Genomic DNA, 26,368 nt, shown 5'->3' with positions numbered 1-26,368 from the left:
ACGACTTTTGATTAAGTTTTTCTACGGTATTATTTGTAGTTTCTGCTATTGTAATAGCAAAAACAAATAAAACTGTTGATGAACTTTCCCATAAAAATAGTTTTATACAGATAGATATAAAAAAACATGTGTTCGCCTGCCTGGACACAGAAAATTTACTGTTTCGGCGAAATACCCAAGCATGCCAACGTGCAACGGGACTGCAACGTTCGCGCGGTGGTAAGTAAGTACATTCCATGCTCTAGCTCCTTGCAGGGGATAATGGAATGCTATTTCGAAGCCGAGCTTCGATGAATGTCTGTCTTGCAATTTCTTACCTCAAGAGAGTCAAAATAAAAAGCAAATTTCTATATTTTATTACTTTATTGATGTCATCACGTTATACGTAAATACACTACATAAGTAAATTGGTTTAATAACAATTCATTGTTACTTGAAATACCTTTACAAAAATATGCAAAATCACAAAAGGTACATAACATAGTACATAATAAAACGTTAGTATTCGCACAGTTGCTAATTCTTTATGGAATGGTTTTAGAACTCAACATCGAAATGAAGATGATTTGGTTGGATTATTCACGAAAATAAGCCACAAATATAATAAATAGGCAGTTAATCTTATACTAAACAAGTAACTTCTTCAATCTCCTTACAGGCCACGTAGAGCTAAAAAAGCAAAATTGTGTATTAGTTGATCATATTATAAACAAATGTAATATTTTACAACTTAGAAGTTGAAAGGTATTTAGTATTTACCTACATTTATGTCACTGAATTGTCTAAGTACGAGTATTTAAAGACAATCATATTGTCTAAACTCTAAAACATCTACAGGGTGCTTGGATGTGAGATTCTGGAAATGTATAGTAAGCAAATACATAATAACGGATTATGGACCTATAAAAATATAGGTCCATGTAACAGGTACGATTAAAAAAGTGAAATTTTCGAAATCCGCAAACACCCATTTCAAATAATTATCTATAGGTACTCCAGTATTCTTACATTTAAAATAAAAAATTATGAAATGAATTTCGGTCAATTTCTTAACTAAACTTATATAAAATTATACACCTCTAGAATAGCCAAACACCCTGTGCACCACAACATCAATAATTTATTTATAGAGGAGTTAAAATCTAAACATCAAAAACATGGCTTTAGAACATGTTTTAGTGGTCTTCACAGTCCATTATTTATTTTGTAAAATTGTTGAAGGTAAGCCAAGTAGGCATAAACATTCATCGAAAATGTCTAGTAATTATGTCGCTTGTGACTTGTATTACTAGACATCTAATACAGTTTTAAGAGAAGGTACTATTGATATAATTATTATAAGTTTTATGTTAGTTCAGAGATCTTACACACAAAGAATTTGATTAATCTTAGTTTATTTATATTATTAGTAATATTCATCGCATTGGCAAGCTGAACAATTCCATGCACAGTCATAATAATTAAAGTATATAAAGTAAAACAATTTAAAAACAGGCAAAGTTAATAAAATGATTGTCAAAGAAACCATTATAATGACCAATAGCCAATTTACCGAATAATTTGTAGTAGGTGTTTTTTTTTATATTATGCTATTAAATCTGAAAAATTTGGCACCCTAAATTTTAAACGTATGACCAATTATTTAGGCCTGGGAATGTAATTGTATCAAATAATAAAATATTATGCAGATGCCGCGCTAAAAAGCCGGCACTCAACATTGATTTAAATGTTTTTAGCAGAATTGCACTAAGTTACTATAATCTAACATTGAATACATCTATTCTCAACATTTGTAGAGTTAATTGAATGGATTATTAACCGAATTATCCTGAACCCTTTATACATAGGTACAATCTTTATTTTGCTTTTTGATTTCAGTTAGCAATCCATTCTTCCAACTCTGTAATTAACAATAATATCCAACTACATAATAACATTTACCTATATTAAATGCAAACAAATTACTAAAGTACACAGTTGATTTCACACTCATGAAATGTGTATATTCTGATTATGACTTGCTTTAAAAAATAATGAGATAACAATGTAAACAAATAAATGACTTGTACAACACCATCAGGTACTAAACTAATAACATAAACACTTCATATTGCAATTTCAACTGTTCATATACCAACTATTTTCAATTTAACCATCACATGGTTATAGATAGAATACTGTCCATATTATTAAGAGGTAGTTTATCAAAATTCATATTGTATTTTAAAATTCTTTAGTTTTGTTGGGGCGATCAATAGCTTTAACAACATTTATAAGTAACTTTTAAACTACAGGAATGTTGATTTTCTTGCTGTGGTATTCAATTGTCCTTGGGGTCATTTGCTTCATCCACGGATTCTGTCGAAATTGTTAGTAATGTTGTTAATATAAAATCACACACACACACAAACAAACCAAAAAATTAAAATAACCATGCCATGTTTTTATAATTACATATTACTAGCAGATGGTCACAACCAAATCTTGGCAACAACTTTGATTTTACCAAATTAATGTTCTTTTCAGGTTTTTCATGAAAGCATAACAAACAACCAAACTGAGTTTCTAAAAACTAGTTCTTTGATCTGGTTAATTAAAAATTCTTGGGCACAAAACTGAAATTATGGCAGTCTTTTTGCAGGGTAGTTTATACAAAGGTCAAGTCTCTAATGTGTAGGCAGAATTAGCACAATATTCAAAATAATCAATTAATGCATTTGAATTTGAAGATTTGAATCTTACCTTCTTCTTTGTCCTGAGTATTCTGGGCAATAAACTCGCGCAGATCTGAATATGCCTTGTCCAAATTGTCATTCATTATTATGATGTGAAAATTGTTTGGTAGCTTGCCTGTAAAATTGCATAAGACTTCACATTAACATATGTAAGAAACCAGTAAACAATAAATTCATAACTGTAACAACAAAGATAAAACAAGATATATTATAGAGTTTATTACCTAAACAATGATTAACACAAACATTATTGAGAATTAGATAACTACGAGAAAGAGATAACAGCAATATCTTACATAACAATCATCATAAATTATGTATGTAAACAATAAAATATAATAACTCATTACATACCAAATTCAATTTCTCTGATAGCAGTATCCAAGCGTTTCCTCAATGTTTCCTCATTTTCAGTGTTACGAGCTCGTAAACGTCTTTCCAGCTCTTCAATTGAAGGCGGCATCACAAACACTAGCAGTGGATCGAGATCTGTTTGCTTGACCTGCTTCACACCCTCAATTTCGATGTCCAGCACGCAAATCTTGCCGGTGCGGCGAACGTCATCAACAGCTCGTTTGCTGGAAAGTTATAAAGCAGCCAATTAGTTTACTGAACTTGGGCTAGTAGATGTTTTAAACTTAAAAAATGACTTAAATCAGTGAAACCATGGACCTGATAGGTCCATGACTGAAACATATTAAATGTAAGATGAATGAAGTAATAATTAGCTACTATTATTAATTTGAAATATACCTGCAGTGGGTAGTAAATAGATATCATTTGAAAAACATTTGATTTATCTACATGTTCCATATAATATACAATTTAAATTGTAAACATTTTCATAATGAGACCTATTGGAAGAACCAATCAATCTTCTTGATTAAATCAAGTGACTTCATTCAAGATTATGATACTATGGATACAGTTGCCTAACAACTTTTGTGGCAATATTATTAGCATGAGCAAACAGTTGTGGCAATGTTTTTTACGCAAGCAAAATATTTACTTTACAATGTTTTAAACTATTGATTTATCTCAGGATTTTAAAAAGGAAGGCTATCAATCAAATATAATTTAAAAGATATTAAATATGGATAAATTGCACATCCTCCATAGTTTTACAATGTGCAAATAATGTCATATACTTTCGTGAATCCGCATAAATACTTAACCATAGTTTGAGCAAGGAGGTAAACAATGACGAAACTGAAGCGAATCATTTTGGCATTTTGCCAATGCTCTCAAAACAACGAGCACATGGTAAAATCCAATTCTTTCAATAGTACTATGGAAAACACATGAAACTTACCTTGTCCCATACATATTCCCGCTGAAAGTCGCGGTCTCAATAAACTCGCCCCTTTCCACCGCAGCAATCATGTCATTTTTGTTAGTGAAGTGATAGTGAACTCCATCTTTCTCACCCGGTCGTGGGTTTCTCGTTGTGTGTGACACACTAAATCCAAACTTATCTGGAAACTCCTTGAGCAGACGTTTCAGTAATGTACTCTTGCCTGACCCTGAAGGACCACACAGCACCAAAGGACGAGGCCCTTTCTGCACCATTGTCGCAAAAACTGCGGGAAATTAATTTGATTAAAACTAGCCAGCCGCATAGGTTACTAGCGCTTTAGACGTATGTTATTAATAAATAAAATAATCTTACGTCTGAAGAACTTCGTGATAAAAGCTTCAACTTGATATTAGAAGCAAAATCTGGTCAATTCGAGACCCTTTGCAGAAACAAATAATTTATTGAGCGAGAAAACCCATTCACCATGCGCGGCTCAAGACGTAAATTATGACGTTAATGACGTTTAGACGTCAGCCCAGCCAGTCTGACAGTTGGCTACCCATTGACATGTATACTATGAACCAGGCAAACCTTTAAAATAAACGTGCATAATACATACACGATTTGGGAAGGAACATGGCCGTGCCCCATAGAGTTATTAACCCAGAGCCCCGATTACGGTAACTTTTAACGTCAACAATCCAGACACGCTTCTCGATTCTGCGATACGATTGGTCGTTCAACAGCGTACGTCAGCTGTTTTGACCAATCGTATTGCAGAATCAGAAACGCGTCTGGATTGTAGACGTTAAAAGTTACCGTAATCGGGGCTCAGGAGTGGAACTGACAGGCAATCCCCTCTAGCAATGTGAGTAGACCAGTGGTTCACTCAGTTTATAAAAACTAGTTGCAGCGCCACCAATGACGTATTCCAAATGTCACTATTGATGAGTAACGTGCTGAGACAAAAATGGTTAATTGCAGTGTATTTTATTGTAAAAAGAGATCTGAAACTTCAAATCTTGAAAAGGACAATATTACCTTACATCAGTAAATATTATTTTATTTATTTTACATTAATTAATACACTAAATTTGCAAAAAACTAAATTTCAAGAAGTGTTGCCACTGGAAAGCACAAATTCCTAATTTTGTAAAATTTTTAAGAATAGTGTACTTACGAATATAATCGAAATTCTATGTTAAAAATTTGATACTGCCTACCTATTGGCAGGAAGTAAGTATTTGGAAAAGAAAGTTTTTTTTTATTTGGTCAATATACTAATTAATTAATATAAATAAATCCTATGTCCAAACGTTTGTATTAATACAATAAAATAATGTTCGTCGAATCTGCCTATTTCATTATTACATAGTACGGTCAGTGTTTGGTAACCCAAAAGTGTACATTTTTATTTCAATACGCTGGCCACCCAGCGGAAATTTTAGTGTGGTACAGCACAATATGAAATATCGATATCGACATCGACTTGGTGATTGTATTGTTAGAAAAATGTAAGAGTCGCACTTCTCCTGTAAATAATTTTACGTATAAACCGAACAAAAGAAAATTGAAACAGAGTTCCATACCATCTTTTAAAGTTGAATTTCGACGTTGAGCTACCCTTCTCAACGTCGAAATTCAATATTGAATATTGAAAGAGAATTAATACTCCAAATACCACCTCCTGTTCATCCTCTAAGGTCCGGTTTACACTAAGGCAGAGCGGAGCAGAAAAGTTTTTGAATAACCAATCAGATTCCCTTATTTGCTCATCGCCACTCCGCTCCCATGAAGCTAAAGATAAAAATGGAGGCCAGACTTGGAACAAAAACTTGAGTCAAATACCTACTTATCTCTATCTCGCTCTCTGTGGGCCGACCTCTCTTTTTAGTGTGGACTGTAGTATTGCTATCTCCTGATTTAAATCTCCTAGTAAATTCTTCGAAATAGCTAATTCACAAACCAAATCAGAAGTTAAACATATAAATAATTAAATATTTCTTTTTGATATCCCATAACTCTAGGGTATTAATACGACCACATAATAGGATCGAATGGCATATTTAATATTTTTCAATTCATTATTTCTTTTTCATTTTTCATGCAAATTCATTCGTCAAAAATACGACTATTATGTAAAACACCGTTACATTTCTTTTAAATTATGAATAATACAAACGAAGAATAAACCTCACGACATGTTGACTTAAAAATCGTCTTTATCTCCTACAAAATAAAAGCGCATATTGCATTGGAACGGTTACACTTACTGTACTGTGGTCTGTACTAGTGTAATTATTTAAACGTCGCAATTATAAAAACCAGTCATAGCGGTGACAGTTTAAGAACTAAAAATGATGATATCTTCGAAAATATGCATTTTGGAACACATGATTCTTGGACATTATAAATTATTTTTATGTACAGAATAAACCCTTAAAGTAATGGGATATCAAAAGGTGACACGCTGTATAAATATTAGGTACCTATTTCATGGGTAGTAGGGTAATGGTGGTAGGGTTAATACTGGGACGTTTTAAATTGCTTTTTAAAAGCCCTACTTGCATAAATAAATGGCTTGTTAGTTTTTTTTTTCATGTAACTCATAAACTTCACAATTCGTATTGGTGCTAAGGAAGAAATGCCAAACTTCTGCGTATTTTCCTGTAAATAGAGATCTGAAACATTGAATCTTCCTTAAGATAATAAATTAATTCATATTATTTAAAACAAAAACCATAGACTATGAACCATAGAGCAATGAGTCTCATCGACAAAAATATCGATAGTGTCCCAGCGCCATCAGCTGTTACACAAATGTCATTACCTCGTCCCCCTCAGGAAATGGCGAAATTTTTTGTATGGAAATAAACGCGCGCTGCTACTCCTGGTTGGTTAATAACTCTATGCCGTGCCCGCAACACAGGTATTAAGTCCAGCCCCCCTAGACAAAACGCACTTTTTGATCGAATCGAAAATCGAATCCGTCAAAACTCCATACAAAAAAGGGGCTTTCGACCACTTTTCGACTGGTTTGCGATTATAATTTGCACTTTGTCTAGACCCACTGAGCACCGATTACTATAATTTTTAACGTCTCCAATCCAGACGCGCTTCTTCGATTCTGCGATACGATTGGTCGTTCAACAGCGTACGTCAGCTGTTTTGACCAATCGTATTGCAGAATCAGAAACGCGTCTGGATTGTAGACGTTAAAAGTTACCGTAATCGGGGCTCAGCGTACGTCAGCTGTTTTGACCTCTTTCCCACTGGACACTTTGGGCACGTGCCCAGGGCCCCGCCAACGAGGGGCCCCCCATCTGCTAATAAGATCTGTTTCCAGATGATAAGGGCCCCCCTTAATCCTTAAATGTCCAGGGCCCGTAGGTTAAAGACGGCCCTGATTAAGTTAGCGCCCCGATTGCGCTAAATAATTATGTGACGTCACTGGACGACGAACGAAAATCAGCTGTGAGCACATCCGTATCGCGGCGGTGTTGTTTTGTTGACAGCTAGTTCAAACGAAGCTGTAACGCACATGGAATGGAACGTATTACGTGTAAAAGCTGACAGAAAGCTACTTTATCTCACACGCAAGTAAAACGCTTCACGAATATTTGCTGTGTTTTAGTTAAAAAAATAAGGTGTTCGGAATTTGAATGGAAAGTTTTTGTCTTTGTTTGTTTGCGCGTGAACTTTTCCGAATTGAGGGCTATCGTTTTTATACTTAACAGTTGGCACCCCTGGCGATTGACAGGACCTTACTCTACAGTGGCGCCATCTTGATGAGTGCAAATGCGATAGTCCTCCTACCACTTTAGCGCTCACCAGTTGGTGCCACTGTCTTCACTAACTAGCAAGCGACAAGACCTTACTCTACAGTGGCGCTAACTGGTGAGCGCTAAAACGATAGCCCTCAATGAGAGAATGAGGGAAAATCAGCCGGAATGAAATTGGAGCGTGACTAGAGTGTGGACTAGAGATGAGACGCAAATAAATTGGAGACATTACAAATTAGTGCAATCGGGGCCCTGCGCGTCGCGTAGAACGCGTGCAGACGCATTGCAATGCGAAACACTATCAGTGAAACGTAGCGTCTATAAATTTAGTTGTTACACTCCTTGCGAAACAATAGGTATAGCCTGACCAGGAACATAAAAACCCTGGCATAGAGGCGCTTCAATTGCATTTGATAGTGCAACACTGAGTACAGTCGTACATGTGTTAAATTAATAGGCTAAATTTATGTATCAGGATTCAGGATTACGGGCTAATTTGATATTTTCATAAATTAACGAAAAATATTACTAAAAGTAACCTGGTTTAAATAAATTAAATGAAACCATCAATCGAGCTAGTAGGATTTATTTTATTATTCATCAATAATCAAATTCAGAACTTGAATATTCAACTGCAATGTCTGCTCATGAACGCTTCAAACTCGGTACTTCTTTCCCAATTCCATAAAATTCAAAACTTAGAAAGTGACAAAAAACTTTAAAATAGGTAGTTGAAACAGACTACAGCTAATTTTCATAGTGGACTGTACTATACGATAAACATGTCAGTCAATTTGACAACCTTTGTCGGAAACATTATTCAATGAAAATATTGTCCGAACCCTTAGTATTTCTCTTCGACAAATACATTAACACATCGTGAACCACTTTTCTTTCACGACTATAAAAACATTTTAGCAATTTAATTCACAAAATCAATTGCAAACATTTAAAATAAAGTTTGTTTACAGTTTGACAACAATAGACTGACATGCAAGGTGACATGTCAATGAAGTTTTCAGTTACTGTTGCCATTAAAAGAAATTAGTACCATTAGTTTTCCGCAACATGGCGAGGGTTTTTATGTTCCTGGTCAGGCTATACCGACAAGGATGCAACCATTTAATATATAGTGTGCTAGAGAGAGACATAGCTTACATAGTCAGCCGTTTGGTGTAGTGGTTCAGAATGGACTACTATACCGAGAGGTCCCGGGTTCGATTCCTGGCCAGGTAGAAATTGAAATGACGAATTTTAATTTCTGTGATGGGTCTGGGTTACTATGTATAATTTTGTTTGTATTAAAAAAGTATTTTTAAGTAGTATTCGTTAAGCTAGCACCCATAACACAAGTATAGTTGTTTAGTTTGAGGCTAGCTGGCCCTGTGCTTTATTATTTTATTTATAGCATATTATTATGCGAAACTTTACTCACTATCATTAATTAATAACAGTTTTTTCGTCAAGTCGTTTCGCTACCGCATACGAGTACGAAGGCGTATTAACGCTTTCTATTAAAATACAATCTCAATGGAATTATTTTAAACATTAATATGTTATGGAATAAAGTGATCTAGAAATTGGTCATAAGCTGTATAATCGTTTACATGGTTGCCACATCATTGAAAAAGTATGAACACAGCTGTTTCCGGTTTTTAGTAATTTTCGTATTATTTAAATACTTTGAAGTGTTTAATGACTTTATATACAAAAAAATAATACGAAAAATCATGTTTATTTATTAAAGTAATTTTTGGTTTTAATTACTATTTAATAATGTAATCTTGAGATAATTAAATATTAAAAGTCTAGCTCATGATTGTCCGGCAAACATCAATCCAATCACAACGTAGCATTTGATTTGAATTTGTATCCGTTATTTCCAGTCAACCCGTCCTCCTGAAGCAAACAAATCGGAAAACGAAGCTCGGTCGGTGGCTGATCGGCTCGATAGCAGACAAGAAATTAAGTTCAAAAGCATCAAAACTGAAAGTAATTTAGCGTCCATTAAGTTAGGCGTGTGGCCTTTTTGTGTTACTTTATATAAACGTGCCAGAAACTGTTTACAGAAAATGGAAATCGCCAGGAGACAAAGACCAGTAAGTTGAATACTGTTGCATTTTTACCATTATATTTGCTATGTTTGGGTATTTCTTTACGGTTGTATTGTTTTAATAATATTATAGATGCAGATCCATGATCAAGAAAATGTGTTCGCCGTCAAAGGGAAAAGTGGTATGGCGTTGCCTGCGAAACGGCAAGGGCTGACGATGCGTGGAGCACTAGGAGACATCAACAGCAATGTGCAGGCCCAGCGAGATATCCATGTCGGCAAAGTTGCCGTGGCTACTGCGGAATATGAGAAGAAAACTTCACTTTGTCGAGGCAATGCCAAAAGGTATAATTTTTTTATTCCTAGTTCTACCCTCTGCAAAAATATTTTCTTTTTCGTAATAAGGGCTGACTATCATAATAACACAACGAATCTAAACCTCCATAATTTCACGTAAACCAAGCAAATAATAATTTTTAATTTGCAGTAACTACAGCCATGTGCAATCCAAAGTCGACACAGGACTTCCCAGCAAGCTTATTCAGCCCTCTTCAAGACCACCTCTCCGAAGAGAAGAAAGCACAGCTAATCTTGCTGCTAGGGCCGCTGCTCGTTCTAAGGTAGGCTATTTTTCTGTCTAGCATGGTATTATTCCTCAACTATGTCAGATTTTAATTATATTTTCCTTAGATAAGAACTTTTAATTTCTTTCTGTTAATTTATTAGCAAAAATATGTAGGTACCTACTAATGAAAAAATGAATAATGCAACTTAAATGTTTTAAAATGTTTTTCTTAAAACTCAATAGGTAGTTTGTTGTTAAGAATGGGATTTGTTGCATTCCTTTTTCAAGTGATACCAGAGATATTTTTGCAGATTAATTGCAACATTTAATTATATTGCTTATATTCCAGGCCAAGGAAAACAAGCCACTGGAGGTTAAAGAATCCATAAATATTATGATCCAAGCTAAGAAATGCTTTCAAGATACTAAAAAGTCCTCTAAACTGCCAACTGTTAAGGAGAATATTGTCAGAGAGAGTAAGCTAAAGCCTATCCTGAAAGACCCGACGGAGTCCTTGGGGAAACTGAGGTTGGCTGAATCCACAACGCACTCTGAACAAGTTCTGGGCATTATTGACCAAAATAAAGTAGAAAAGAAAGCAGCACAGTTACATTCAGTTTTGCAAAAGTCAACGCCCGAGTTGCCCGAGGACATCGAAGACATTGATGCCGGAGACAAGAACAGCCCATTGCTTATGTCCATTTACATAAAAGACATTTACCATTACCTGACTGAATTGGAAGAGAAATATCCTATTGAATTAGACCACTTGAAGAAACAGGTAAAAAACGTTTGACTTTATAGAATCACTAGCGGCCGCCCGCGACTTCGTACGCGTGGATCCCGTTTTACCCCCTTCATCTATCTCACGCGGTTTAGATTTTTTCATACAAATGTTTTTTCTCGCTAACTCCCGTGCCCGTGGGAATTTTGCAATATCCTGTTGTAACTAAGTTTTAAGTTTACTAAGGTACCTGCATGCCAAATTTCAAGCGTCTAACTTAAGCGGTTTAGATTTTTCATACAAAAGGATTTTCCCGCGAATTCCCGTTCCCGTGGGAATTACGGGAATTATTTGTTGTAACTAAGCTTTAAGTTTACTAAGGTACCTACATGCCAAATTTCAAGTGTCTAACTTAAGTGGTTTAGATTTTTCATACAAAAGGATTTTCCCGCTAAATCCTGTTCCCATGGGAATTCCTAAGTATACTATAACCTGCCCAGGAGTATGAAGAATAATTGTACCAAGTTTCGTTAAAATCCGTCGAGCAGTTTTTGTTTCTATAAGGAACATACAGACGGACAGACAGACAGATAGACAGACAAAAATTTTACTGATTGCATTTTTGGCATCAGTATCGATCACTAATCACCCCCTGATAGTTATTTTGAAAATATATTTCATGTACAGAATTGACCTCTCTACAGATTTATTATAAGTAGAGTTGCCACGAATAGTGATTTGGCCGAATACCGAATACCGAATATTCGGCAACGCTGTCGGCCGAAGCGCCGAATATTCGGCGGCCGAATATTCGGCACAAAGTACATGCTAGTCGAGTGCGTAAATAATAATACGACAGATTACGACCTGTCTGTCGTGTCATCTTGAAATACACGACAGTTTCTGGAACTGCTTTGAGGAAGTCGCTAAAGATAAATGCGAAATAGTAATGATGAGGAGAACGTGGAGAAGAATACTGTGGCAAATGAGATGGATTTTTGTTTGAAATCAAATCGACTAGATCGGAAAGCTGATCCTTACAAGTGGTGGTCAGCTAATGAAAAACAATACCCAAACCTCTCGAAATTTGCTAAAGTTTATCTTTCTTCTCCCGGGAGTAGCGTGTATAGTGAGAGGTTGTTTTCTGAAGCTGGTATCATTTATGATGAAAAGCGTAATCGTTTGCTGAATGCTGAAAAGCTTGTTTTTATCCATCACAACTTACCGCTGTTTAATTTTACTTATTAAAGTATTGTAATTGATAATAAAGACAAATCTTGAATAATATGATGTATCTTTTTTTTCCATGATTTGGTATTCGTTATTCGGCCGAATAGTACCTATTATTCGGCCGAATACCGAATACCAAACAAAGTGGCCGAATAGGCCGAATACCGAATAGTAGCCGAATATTCGTGGCATGTCTAATTATAAGTATAGATAAGGGAAAATGGATTTAAAAATTAATTATGTATTATGCCACTTGCAACTTTCACATAGGTTTTTAAATGTTGTTTTTTTTTTCAGACTGTGATCACTGGAAAAATGAGGGCCACGCTGATTGACTGGTTGGTTGAAGTACAACGTCAGTTTTCTCTGGTACTCGAGACATTCCACCTGACTGTAGGAATAATTGACCGATATTTACAGGTAAGAAGTTTTGTCTAATTTATTAATTCAACAATTTTTATCAAGAACATAATTTGAAATTAATTGTGTGTGACTTCCATGAGGATTGTGTTTATTTTTATAATATTTTATCTTGGGTTAATTTTTGAATTCTAGTATATGTGTACTATTTAATATCATTATCCTGGGTCAAAATTGTTTCATAACAATGTTCAAAACTGGATTCAATGTCAATCAGACTTCCCTGTATTTGGTCTAAAAAAATTACATTGTGTCAATGAAAGACCTCAATGAGATTGAATTTTGTGTCGTTTTGCAAGATTGCTGTAGTAGAAAACAATCTTTCTACACATATAAATTAAAGAATATTTACTTTCAGGCCATGCCAAATGTGCAGAGGAACCAGCTCCAGCTAGTCGGTGTAACTGCCATGTTCATCGCCAGCAAGTACGAAGAGATCTACCCACCAGACGTTGGAGACTTTGTCTACGTAACGGACAACGCATACAGCAAGTCCGATGTATTCCAGTGCGAGAGGGAAATCATGTCGAAGCTCGGCTTCTGTCTTGCCAGACCGATACCACTTAGTTTTTTGAGAAGGTATTTCTACATGTTTTGTTTCTACTTGACTCTTAGTTTTTATGATTTAAAAAAAGATTTTCTTGACTATTCTATCTGCTGAAATAAAATACCACAGTAGGAAACATTACTTGTCATCTCCAGAGAATTCCATGGCATTGAGTTACAGTAAATAATAGCACATTCGAGTGGCGACCACGAGCCGGAAGACGTAGTGTAGGCAGGTCACCCACTAGGTGGACCGACGATCTGGTGAAGGTCGCGGGAAGTGTCTGGAATTCTGGATGCGGGCCGCAGGACCGGTCTTGTGGAAATCTTTGGGGGAGGCCTTTGATTGTCCAGCAGTGGATGTCATTCGGCTGAAAACGATTGAAATATTTCCACAAGTCAATCTTTTAGTAGTTATGGATGATCTAATTTCTATATTGCCTGAATGCTTATTCGATTTTTTATTTGTTTTCAGGTTTGTCAAAGCCGCACATGGAACGTCAAAGAACCACCACTTGGCTAAATATTTCGTCGATCTTTGCTTAGTTGAATATTCAATGGCGCACTACCGACCGTCGGAGCTCGCGGCCGCTGCGATTTGCCTGTCGCTGTACTTACTATCGAGCAAGAAACTAGAGGATGTCTGGACCCCTACTCTGTCGTACTACTCCTGCTACTCCCTAGAACACATTGACCCCATCATCAGAAAGCTAGCGAAAATTGTTATCAACGTAGAAAACTCCAAATACAAAGCTGTATACAACAAATACTTAGACGCGACGTTAGCTAAGGTGTCGAGCCTGCCGCAACTGAAAGGAGAAGCTATCTATGAACTGGCGAAGATTCCCTCTAACTCAAGTATGGTCTCATCTACCACGTAAAACTAAGATTAGTAACAAGGTCCTGGACTATTTTGTTTTATGAATTTGTGTGTTGCTATTAGGAGCTTGTGATGACTGCTTGTCTGCCGACACGAAGTTGTATTCAATTTTTACGTGAATGTGACAATGGACTGATTTTTGTGTAAGTTTGGTTTTAGGTGTACCTGTTCCACTTACTTATAATGTTAGTTTTAGACGTAATATTGTATGACGGTGAGATTTTAGATATTCTTTAGTTAATGTTGACACTGATTAATTATTGTATTTATGTATTGCATTGATAAGTCATATAATCCATTATTTTATTTCAATTTTGAATTGTAATAGATATAACTTGATGATGTTTTTGTAACGTATTTATTTGTTATAATCATTCTGTGAAAGTCCTGTGTGTTCTGAGGTTTCAGAAATCTCATCTATTCTACTTTGTAATTAGCATATCTAATCGGAAAATAAATATTTTTACGCTTTTCAAATGTTACCTATAAAGTTTAACAATACTGCCACCTATTGTTTCGTTATCTGTTACGTAAAAATATATTTCTGGTCAGTACATGTTTAATGAATGATTATAGAATAATGGGTATTCTAATAATTATGTATTCATGACATTGAATCACAGTTTGTAGGTATGATTATAAATTTTAGTTTAATGACTCTGGACCAAAAACTCTTGACGTTTGCAACGAGACTTGTGTACTAATATTTTATATGGTAAGGCATTTTTAAGATATTTTGAATAATTGTAATTTGATAGACCTGTGATTAGAATATACGCTGTAATTTGTTGAAAATAAAATATGTTTTACGAATACCTACAAACAAGTGTTGTTATTTTGATTCATAATGTTGAAACTTTAAAAGTAAACAAGGAAATCCGAACATTGTTTGGTGTATGTAAATTCGCCTGAAATTTTTTAGGTCTGATTTATTTTTAGTTTTTAATATTAGCTCTTCCAATAATGTTTATGATGGGTGGGTCTAGTTATTTCAATCTAAAATTTCCCCTTTCTAGATACCGAGCGCGTTTGAAAAAAATTTTTTTTACTTCCCTGACTAGTAAATTGAACCCACTATTTTTAGAGACGTCTTTTTAGAAGAACTAATGAACGTTTATAGCCTTGCATCTGATTAACCTAATGCAAAACAACTGCATTACCATTAATCAAGTAAGTAAATTAACGTAAAATTTAAGATAGCATTCAACAAAAGAATTTATCCTACTCGAATCGCTCGTGAACCGCAAAGATAACGCATTTCCAGCTGGCGTTCTGCCGTCAACCGAAAAGTGCTAACTAAAAATTTCCAAAACCAGAACATTCCTCTATCCGCGGGCAGCGTTGTGTGGCAGAGTGCTAGTGTCCGCTCGTGCGTCCGCCATGGTTCCCGTCGCCGCAAATTCGAAGAATTTATTAACGCTTGGCGGTTAGCCGAATCGTTTTTGTTCCCGTTTTTTTCAGTGACCGGCGGACTCCTGCAGTGGAAAAACAAAGAAATTTGTACGCCTTTCCCGGGCTTTTTTGCGGATTTTAGATTTTGTAACGAAGTTTCCGAGTTTTACGACGATGCATTTGAGAACTTTGCTGTAGGTAGATAGATTAATGTCGTAGTTAAGTATAGACCTAGACAAAAAATTTAAGTGACAGATAGAAGATAGCTGATCTATCAGCCGATCTTTGTACCTGATCTAATAAAAACTAGGCGCTGGATATTAACGGGAGAGGCCTATTTTATTTATTTTATTTTATTTGTTTAACAATGTTTCAACAGCATTGAATTCCTATGTTTCCTTTATTTTGCAGTGTACATACAGCTATTAACATGTCGATCATAATGACGGTATACTCAACGTGTGATATTGTAAATAAATCGTCAGTTTTTACTTACATTGTGGCGGCGCCAATAAACATCGCAGTTATCTGGAGGGTGGCGTATTGTTAATGCAATAGCGCCATGTTGTTGCATTTTTGCAACAAGCGAGCGGCGCAATGTATGCACATAGTCGCCGTAATGCCGCGAAAGCCTGTCTCGTAAATATTTCGCTCACGCAATTTACAGCTTTGGGAATCCTCTTAACGGAATACTGGGGCAGTTAGTGAGCCCCTGGATATTTATAATTTTAACGGCGCCTACACTAAACCGCTATTGTTCTGTTGATTACTCCCAGTTATTGCAAGTTGATGTACGAACACGAACCTTACCAGTACCTCTAGTAGGAAAAACTTTCGAGTTCGTTTCGTTGCGTATTCAAAGTGTCATCGAAAAATTTTGTATGAAAAATTAAACAGCGCCCCCTAGGGCGGCTATAATATAGGGGGCGCTGTTTAATTTTTCATACAAAATTTTTCGATGACACTTTGAATACGCAACGAAACGAACTCGAAAGTTTTTCCTACTAGAGGTACTGCTCTACTTTTAGTTTAAAATTAAAATGTGTAAATTAGGGTACATACTTAACGATAATTTGAAAATTGTAATGTACATAGAAATGCGAATGACGCTTTACTAAAAAAGAGGAACGTTACATTACAATTTTCCAATTTTTACGAGGTTTTAAGCTATGCCCACAACTTGTACTCGACTTTAGCTTGGAAATCGTTTTCCATTCAGTCATCAAAAATAGCAGTCCAGCTAGAATTTAGACTTCTAGGCACCTAAGTATGCTAAAAAATACAAACTACTACAGTAGCAATAAACGATTTTAACAAATTGTGTAAGCCCGACTCAACAAAACAAATTAGAGGCACATCACAAAGACTTTGATCACAATTATTCACGTAAGTAGAGTCTTTTGGCGTAAATATTATTTTTATCTTTTGTAAACCCTAGTAAAATTTACTCTGAGCTGTAAGCCCGCTATACTTTTTGACGCTCTTGGTAGTCAGTTTTTCATCGTAGTGACAGCAAAAAATGTTTCCTCCGACCGACTAAAACACTTTCCTTGGAAGCACATTTAAACTGTGAAAAATTAAAAAGTTCGCCGTCTAGTCTAGGTATCAGCTTAAATATCGCGAAGTTTCGTCGCAACAAAATGTTTCATATTATTGTTGCGTTATACTTTTCTACTTAACGTCGCAGTCGGGAGTGTCTCCGTTGTTTCCCAAGTTTTAACGAGTTTGTCGGACACGCTGTGCGCTCGCGCGGCCGTCGTGTGGCGTGCGCCGAACGTTGGCTAATACGACTACTATCTACGATTCACTAAGTTGGGTTTCTATTTTACGATATATGATATGTACCAACAAAAACATACAACAGATTTACACAAATTCCTTTGCAAAAAAAGTTTCTAAAGTATAATAACAAAAAACTTTACTGTCGATACGTGTGCAACTTACGAAACTTTTCACTTTTGCTCTGAATCCATGCATTCATGTACATTATAATGATTACGGATAACGTATTTTAAAATCAATTACGTTGTTTGCTCGTAAAAAAAATAGTTAGTACTTACATTTTGCCATCATCGTTTGGGTTTATGGTACAAGTATGAAGAGTATTGAAAAAGTTGTTTTCAATATCATTGCGAAAAGTTTGAAAAGACCGACAAAGGAAGTATTCATTATTAATAAATAAATTAAGCATTAATAAATCACATCTCGTAGCATTTCATAGCAACCGGTCGTAGCAGGTGGTCATAGCTCTCGTAGTCGTAGGGCCGTTACGCGAAGCTTGTCGTAGACGATACTACGAGAAATGTAATATTAAATTTCTTCAGTTTCATTATTGAAGCTAAGCCAAGCACGATATGGCAGGAACATATATGGTCCGTAATGCTTTGGGTTAAGTCATGACTACGCTTAATTCCTAAATACTTAATGCAACGTATGTAGTGTGTGAGAAGCGTTATTCAAATCGCAAATCGCGCGCATCTCTCGTGTCCAGGCAATAAACATAAAACGAGAAGCTTGAGCTCAATGGTCACTTGCTTACCGTCTAAATCGCGATCGCCTACCTCTCGCACCGCGTCGCACCGCACCGCAGCGATCAGCGATGTACCGGACGGCCGCGGGTAGCACTTAAAACTGCCGTTAAAAGGGCCACCGTTTCAAAAGCCCCGTATAAATAACGCAGCCAACAGCATTTACGTTAGCGACGATATTTTACGATATTCTTTCATTTCCATTTAGGTACCGATTCAACCGTGCGGTTCCTACTTATTTATGTTGCTGTACGGTGTACTTGTAAAAGCACGGTATACGACATGAAAATGTAGAGCAAAAAGACGGTTTTTGAGATAAATAACTATAAGACAAGAAGATATTGCCAAGTAAAATGTCATAAATATGATAGGTTACCCAAAGAGCCTGGCGCCAGCCAAGCTGCAAGAACCTGCTCATGAGACTTTGACCACGAATTGTAGTCGTATTTATCTAACCCTTGCCTGCGACTCTAGATTGTGAGCATCTTTAAGTATACTCGTAAGGCAGAATAAATCACTTAAGTTTTATGAAAATTCGCCCAGTAGTTCATTTGTAAGTAGTAAGATGTTTGCAACATGCAAAAATAAGCGACTCAATATAAACAATGTTGTTAAGATGAAATTAACTGTGACAATTTAATATAGTGTAACGAAAATATATTGTAAGAATTTATATCCAGCCAAAATAAACTATTCACAATTAGGTAAGTACCCCAGGCGTCTGTGACATCGTCACGTTGCTTACTTAGTTTTCATTACCACAAATTAGTTGAACTTTGCTTCGTAAATTGTATTTTTAATTTACGTATTTCTCTTAAATAAAAAGGCAGTTCCATTACTCGGGTAATTAAGCACGCACAAAAATAATTGAGTGCAGAACGCCGACGGTGGTGAACAGGCTGCGGCTTGTTTGAAATTATGCACAAGAGACGAAGAACGGAATAAAATTATAAATAACAGTGCATTAAGCATAGATTTTTCCCAGTGATCTCAATGAAAAAAAAATACGACGGTTTATCCTATGCTTTAAAATACTATCATAAATTTTAGTAGGTATACTTAAGAGAGGTTAAGCTTTATTTATTCTGCTTTTACCCGTCTGAAATCAATCCTAAACTACTAAAGTGTGAAGACCTAATCAAAATCTGTTCAGCTGTTATTACTTTACACGAGTACAGAATAATGGCCAAAAATCCAAACAAAAATATGTATATTTTCGCCCCAGAACCTTCCCCCAACTTCATATTTACTATCTTTTCTTTATTATACAGATACGACTTAAAAAAAATTATCAAAATGTACTAATTAATGCTTACCTTGAAATTAAAATGTAACTGATATCATAATCCATAATCTGGCTGTATCTGAGCAGCCGTTGTTGACTCGCCCCGTAGCGGACGCCGTAAAAACGCGAAATGGGGTGAAAACTGTTGACGTGCGTCTGATCCTGCCGGGGTTAGGGAAGCATCGGGCAATCACTGTCGATGTCCATAAGGGATCTTTTATTAAACTGTGTAAACAAATAATAATATCAACAAGTTAAAAAAAAAATTAACAAAAAAAAAGAAGTAGGCGACTGACTTGACAATTTTTCACTCCGTAGTGCAGTGATGGAAGTTCGGCATTCGATTCGTAGGTAACACATAGTGGCCAGGTCTATCCTTTTTTTTAGTTTTGTTACGATATACCTATGCATGCGCAGGCGTTTGATGATTGATATTTTTAAAGTCCCGCCAAGTGTCAAGGCTGGAACTCCAAAAATATCAATTAAGGTTTAATATTTCAGATTTTTAATGAATTAGAATTCTAAACATTCAAAAATATACCTCCAGTGATACCTCCAGATTCGTATTTGGAGCTTTTATTAGACAGAAGCGAATGCACGGAGACGTTGGCAATTGTCACTCCATTCACGTCCTGCAATAACTCTCCCTTCATTTGATTTGTTCGCGCAAAGATTAGCGGCTCAATACGTGCTCTCTGTTTAGGCGAGCTTACATGTTTGACTAGTTTGATCCAGTTTACTAATTACGTGTGGCGGGAAGATAAGGGCCGAAGGTGCATAAACTGATTATAAGGCTTGATTGAATTAATGCTCACGTATTTGTTTTATTTTGGACATGTTAATGGCGGTATTTGTAGGAAGAGAAAATGGTGTCTTGAAAGATTTTTCACTTTACACACGTCAGAGAAAATTGAAAAATGCCAAGCGATAAGGTTCCGTATTATGATCACATCGAAATGAATCCCTATTTTTAGAAAATAGGTATTTGAAAACGCCATGCATTACGCATCTCCTTTTGTGGGCCATCTGTTTGTATGTACAAGAAACTTTTATAAAAATTTTCTACGTCACATAATAGGTATTACGTTTTCAGATATTTTTGTATGTCTATTTCAGCTCATAAATATGTTTATTGTTAAGAATACTTATATTATTAAGTAAACACTCACTTTAAACCGCTTATTCAGCTATTCACCCGTTATCGTTGTTTTGTTTATTACCTAAACACATCCGCTAGATTTACAGCGTGCGATCAATAAATACCCTCCGAAGGGTAGGCCTTCTTGAGATGCGTCAGCGGGACCCTGGCCCAGACTGATTGCTCCATCTATCTACACGGGCCCGATCGGCTCGCAAATAAAATAAGAGCCGAATAATCGGCACTTTGCGAGCAAAAGGTACGTCTCAACAGAGATATGGAAAGTGGGGTGATTATTTTTAATCTGTGGATTTTTTTGCGAGTCTGTGGAGATGCAAAATGGTGGATAAAATCGCGTGAAAGCTTGCAGTTGTGAGAGTTAATCATTAGTTTATTTCTGAAAAAGTCATTATTAGTGCAAGAAACTTTAACAGGCAGGCATAATCATTATTTGAGCTATATCCATTCAATGGATCTTATTAAAATGTTACTTAGATAAAGAATGAACTTGGTTCTTTACCTAAAATAGTGTGCTTGTAGTATTTTGTTTTCTTTTGTTGTACCTCTGTCAATGAGACGGAGAAAATAGCGTGGAAGTATTTAATTTTGTCTGTGTAAAAAATGCTTGCACTTTACACTGCAGTAATTCGAATTCTTCTAGTTTCCCTTGTATGTGAGATCAATAAGAGCATTTGTTCATTAGTGTCTTTCTCCTGTTCTCTTTATTTAGGTTTAGTATAAAATAGGTACATAAACAACTGAATTGAGAACCCCCTCCTTTTAGAAGTCGGTTAAATACATAGGTAAAGGTTTAGGGGAGACTGGCCCAAAGCGGGCACCTTAAGGTAAAGTAGGAAAAAAACACACAGAATAAGCAAAACGGAATAAGTTTTTATCGTGATCAGTTACTACATTTATTGTAGTTTGACATGGCGTTTTCAAATCATTCATTTGTCTAATATATAAAAAGTAGGTACTCAAATACGAAACACTATCACTTGCTCACTTTGCCCGAGGGGGTGGCCTAAAGCGAGCACCGGCACACGGGCAAAACGGGCATGCAGAGGGCAATAGTTTTTTTTTTATTTTTACTATATAATTTTGACCTTTGAATAATAAGGAATGTCTCTATTCAAACACAGAATGAGAATCATACTTTCTTTATTGCGAAAAAATAGATTCTAGACATAAAAATTCATCAAACAACATAAAAATTAAAACATAAAACTAATCAGAAGGAACTCTCTTTGAATAATGCAGTCTTGAATCATTATCTTCTAGTATTTTGAAGCTTTTGAGCTGAAGTATTACAGCTTCACTCCAAGAACCTTGTTGTGATTTTCTTTTATATTTATTTACCATCTAAAAAGTCAAATAATAAGAGATTAATGTCTACACTAAAGTCTGTTTTTCTTTGCTTGTCCAATATTGTAAAGTATCTTAATATTTTTTTTTAACGAAATAATTCGTTTTAAAATAAGATAAACACAAAGCTCACAACCTACATAGGTAAGTCATCGTTGAAAACCGATATCTTTTCAAATCATATAATTTATAACTTTTTTCACTAATATTACTTTAAAATTTATAAAAAGATTGTTTACATTGTTCGACTAGCAAAGAAAAACGGACTATACCTACACGATAAATATAGAGGACTAACAATAAAAGCAAGTTAGTTTATATGGCTATGAAGAGGGTAAAGTGAGCATGCTCATTTTGCCCTGCTCACTTTGCCTTTTGCGCCACACCACGTTTCATAAAACATAAACTATAATTCCTTTTAAATATTTTTCAAGGAAATATCCTTAAAACACGGTAAAGTAGGTGCAACACATTACGCATACATTGATAATAACGTACGTCACTCAGTTTAATCCAAAACACAACGAACATACCTTTGTTTTTTCAAATAAAATTGACGAATTTCGTTTATCGCTGTCCACGCGTGGTGTTGTCACTCGGAGTTGGCGCATACGACTTCCGCGGGAGCGGCGGGGCGGGGGGATAACGTTAACAAGACAAGACAACAAGTCGAGCAAATGAGTATAAGTTTAGAGGGGGGTGCCCGCTTTAGGCGGAGTGCCCGCTTTGGGCCAGTCTCCCCTATACACTTCCATTTTGCAATTATTAGAGTGAAACTGCGGTGTCTAACCCTTCTGTGAAACACAAATGCATCTCTATACGAAATTGCGCATTGCCAAAGTACAATACGGCTTTCTATGCGAGAGCTATAAAATTGCCTATTGTAGAGCACGCGTAAAGCCCGCATTAAACTGAAAGCTATTTTCAAAATCGACTCTTTATCTAAGTACTTTTGTGACCCTGCAGTAAAAGGTCTGGTGATTTATGGTTAGTAAATACGTAGCTTGAGGTGACATGACTTTACTTTCAAATAAAGTTGATTGTTGAAAAAATTCGTCATCATTCATGATGACGAATTTCAAGTGCGGATCCTCTTAAGAATCAAAATTGTATTTTTTCATCTGTTATTCAACGTTGAAATATTTTAGTTTTCAAAGACTAAAACTGCTTACACTTCTTATTCGGGTTATTTACTTTTATTTACAATTAACACAAACACATGCAATTTTAGCCAGCTGTCTTGTTAAACACTTACCTAGGTACTTAAGTATCTCATTTACGAACGACAGCATAATCAAGCTTTTGGAACTTTTAATACAATATTGCAACATAATGTATTAGCGACTGTTTAAGTAATCCGTTCCTAATAAAGATTTCATTATTTTAAAACAGAAGTCAACTCCCCGTTCAACGATAAAGCCATTTTCATTTAATAACCGTACAAAAACCTTAACTGTTACGTGATTTACATTTTTAATTTCGTAATTCCGCGAAACCTTAACGGCGTCCGTTAGAAGTCAATTAAAACATCTTCATCTTCAAAGCGAGTTCTTATAAATCTTGTCAAATCAAATCTGTCAGTTAAGGAATATACGGGGGGACAACCCCCAGAGGCGGCAGCGTCAATTGCTGGATCCCTTCCGGTTCCGGCGCGGCAGGAGGCAACTACCGGCTCAGCCGTAACTCCGCTGCGGACAGCGACTCTCAACCTTTTGGGAAAGGGAAACGACCTTCAATTTTATGGACTGCTTTATGGTATTGTTTTCAAGGTTTTTAATAGAGTCTTTAAACGACGTGTACCTACTTAATATTTTGTTATACTTTGAAAGTCTATTGATGCATGTAAAAAGGTTTATCAGATAACTTTGAAGTTCAAAATTAATTTCATAAAATAATAAAAATGATTTGCCTATTTTCATGTATTAAATAATACTCAGCTCACTGCTGCTTCTTGACTGGTAGCAGCAATGTAAATAAGCCTCTGTCAGTCTAAATCCTATCGCAAAAGCCTTTTGTTCAAGTTAGCTATTCTAATGGAGCAAATTGCTCCATAAGCTAGTATTCACCGAAGTTCGCTTCATACGATATTGGCCTACATTGTGTCTTGATTGATTATAGAATATAATACACTCCTAAAAAATATTCATATTTTTAGAGTATAATATCCGACATTTCGCCATAACCTCCCCTAAAATAAATGCAGTTTGAACTCTCAGGACGGGATGATAGGTAAAGCTAGAATTTGAGAACCACCGACCCAGAACATTGTCGGCGTTCGGCTGAAAAATATCATCTTAAGCGCAGTGTATTTATGTCGCTGCAATAAATTTCCGCTTAGCTTAAAGGAATTATAAGCTACGGAGTGCGGACGGTCGATTTCTTACAGCTTAGCGATACAAACGATGGATTTAACAATCCTAGCACTTCTAGTGCTCGTAACAGTTATTGTATGTCAATAAATTGTAGCATTTAATATAAAGATCCATTTAGATGTTCGTGCAAGCGGATTATCGAAATTGCACTTTAGGATTGTAATCGTACCTATTTCTACGGACTTTGATGAGTTTCCTCGGGTAAATGTTTGCTATTTTTGACTAGATGTTTCACTAGAAAAATACCATTAAACAGTTGGTAGCAATGTACCATTAGGTACTACATTAAGAAATTCTGTCTTTTTTATTTCATTTTATGTAAGAAGTAGTTTGGAGCTTATGCAACACGGTGTTGTAGTAGTACGAGTATTAATAAATTGGGTGTACAGTTCTATACAGAATTTCCTATATTATAAGTTATACCAGTCAAACATAGTGAAAGAAGAATTTTTAACAATTCCCACAGGTTCGTTTTTGTGTGCTAGATACAACCTCATGCCGAAAAACAATCTGGAAAATTCCCGCACCGGCCTCGCTCAAATTGTTTCGGTTCCTAGCAGGTTAGATGAATTTGTGCATGTCCGGGAAGGATCGTAAAATTCTGAAAAAGCACCGCGTCCAATAAAATTCGAGACGCATGACGTTTTGTTTTTTGTTTTATAATGCACCACTCACATTGTCCATAGTTTTCATGCTACAACATGCCTATTTCACAAAATATGGAATGGACCTTTATAAAAATAAAATTTCGACGATTTATTGGGAAAAAAACGGGTAAACATTACGAATTTTTATCCTTATGTAAATTACTTACATAAAAAGGTTCAAACAACAATTTACCTGTCTCCTCACGTAAGTTTGTAGTAACTTACTAAGTATTCGTTTTGAGGAAATACGGAGTTGGAGCGTAACTTGAACTACTTAGAAGTTTCGTTGCAAATGAAGCGTTACAAAAATGAACGCCCCTTTGGGGCTTGGCATGCTCTTTGTCTTGGCATGTCGATAACGCTAGATTTGAAGCTAGATAAGTAACTGTATAGTTATTTCTTTAATACCTTTTCAGTTTCTACAACTTCATGCTTGTTACCTTGTTAGATTTTTCTATTTGTTACGTGTGATAGGTACTTTTTGTGTAGGTAGACCGTTTTGTGTTCTGTTTGAATACTAGAATAATGAAGTATTGTTATTAAATTGAGATAGGTAGATTAAAAGGAACATACAACGAAAAATGTGCGCCTTGTTTTTAATTTTGTGACAGTATTTTTCTTAAAGTAGTCTTTTTAGGTGATAGTATAAAAACGAAAAATATTTTTGTATCGGCGTCGTGTATCGACAGTCGATAAGACCCTTGTTGCCCCGTGTTGCGACAGGTTGGTTCCCGCTGGATCCCGAAGTCACTTTTAAGCCATTACTTACTCGCTTGTTTTCGATTTGTTTTTAGACGAAAAAAAGATAGCGCAAAATACAAGCGGGACTAACTTTCGGGCAATCAGCAGGCCCAACTTCGGAAGGGTTAAATCAAAGGGTTCCGGTTTTATGAAGACTTATTTCAGACTTACCTTCAAGTTGAAATTAGATTTAATCTGGCTCGAAGCTTTAGGATTGAATTTTGTAAACAATTTCGAATACCTCTACAACTTCCAGGCTTTGTTGGAATACCATTGGGAACTCGGGATGCCGTTGTTTAGAAATTCCTTTGAAATGAATTCGTACCTATATGAGCCTTAATATTGAAACCATGTGAGGCAGTTCAGTAGGTTAGGTGCGTGTGATGCCAGTTTGGTTGATTTTATTTGTAGGTATCTTCATCATTTGTTGTGCGCCGACTAGGTATATCCTAGATGTACTATATTCTATCAAGCCTAGGTAAAATAAGAGAATATTTGTTTTTCTCTTTTGTTAAAACCTAAAGAAAATATACATTGTACGAGGGTAAGGACTCGTTTAAAATTTCACAACAATTTTAATAAGTTAAAGCTGTAGGTAGGTTTGTAGCAATTTGATTGTTTATATGTTCACGGGCCACAGTATGAAACTTTGAATCCATATTTTTAGA

The 26,368-nt window shown here is 35.7% G+C and overlaps 2 protein-coding genes and 1 long non-coding RNA gene across 4 annotated transcripts; 1 reads left to right on the top strand and 2 right to left on the bottom strand.

Moving 5' to 3' along the window:
- Positions 1 to 344: 344 nt before the first annotated feature.
- On the bottom strand, positions 345 to 4,555 carry LOC135088592 (guanylate kinase). 2 transcript variants are annotated; one of them, XM_063983506.1, is made up of 5 exons: positions 4,405 to 4,555; positions 4,048 to 4,315; positions 3,090 to 3,313; positions 2,743 to 2,850; positions 345 to 669 (listed from the first exon to the last, which is right to left on the bottom strand). In XM_063983506.1, the coding sequence occupies exons 2-5, from the start codon at positions 4,302 to 4,304 to the stop codon at positions 653 to 655; spliced, it is 606 nt and encodes a 201-aa protein (XP_063839576.1). In that variant the 5' UTR covers positions 4,305 to 4,315; positions 4,405 to 4,555; the 3' UTR covers positions 345 to 652. The 2 variants fall into 2 exon arrangements, with proteins under 2 accessions (XP_063839576.1, XP_063839568.1); XM_063983498.1 differs by lacking the exon at positions 345 to 669 and adding an exon at positions 2,217 to 2,358.
- A 5,145-nt stretch (positions 4,556 to 9,700) lies between these two features.
- Positions 9,701 to 15,058, top strand: LOC135088588 (G2/mitotic-specific cyclin-B). Its single transcript, XM_063983485.1, has 8 exons — positions 9,701 to 9,806; positions 9,884 to 9,913; positions 10,001 to 10,212; positions 10,355 to 10,487; positions 10,782 to 11,213; positions 12,684 to 12,806; positions 13,165 to 13,385; positions 13,828 to 15,058. The coding sequence occupies exons 2-8, from the start codon at positions 9,887 to 9,889 to the stop codon at positions 14,231 to 14,233; spliced, it is 1,554 nt and encodes a 517-aa protein (XP_063839555.1). The 5' UTR covers positions 9,701 to 9,806; positions 9,884 to 9,886; the 3' UTR covers positions 14,234 to 15,058.
- A 6,661-nt stretch (positions 15,059 to 21,719) lies between these two features.
- On the bottom strand, positions 21,720 to 22,549 carry LOC135075547 (uncharacterized). Its single transcript, XR_010258051.1, has 2 exons — positions 22,474 to 22,549; positions 21,720 to 21,937 (listed from the first exon to the last, which is right to left on the bottom strand). It is a non-coding gene; the product is annotated as an uncharacterized LOC135075547 (long non-coding RNA).
- Between the last annotated feature and the right edge of the window lie 3,819 nt (positions 22,550 to 26,368).

This window comes from Ostrinia nubilalis, chromosome 1 (genome assembly GCF_963855985.1).
Source record: "Ostrinia nubilalis chromosome 1, ilOstNubi1.1, whole genome shotgun sequence".
NCBI lineage: Eukaryota > Metazoa > Arthropoda > Insecta > Lepidoptera > Crambidae > Ostrinia > Ostrinia nubilalis.
The sequence above is the reverse complement of the archived record's forward strand: the minus strand, read 5'-3'. Positions and strand labels throughout refer to the sequence as shown.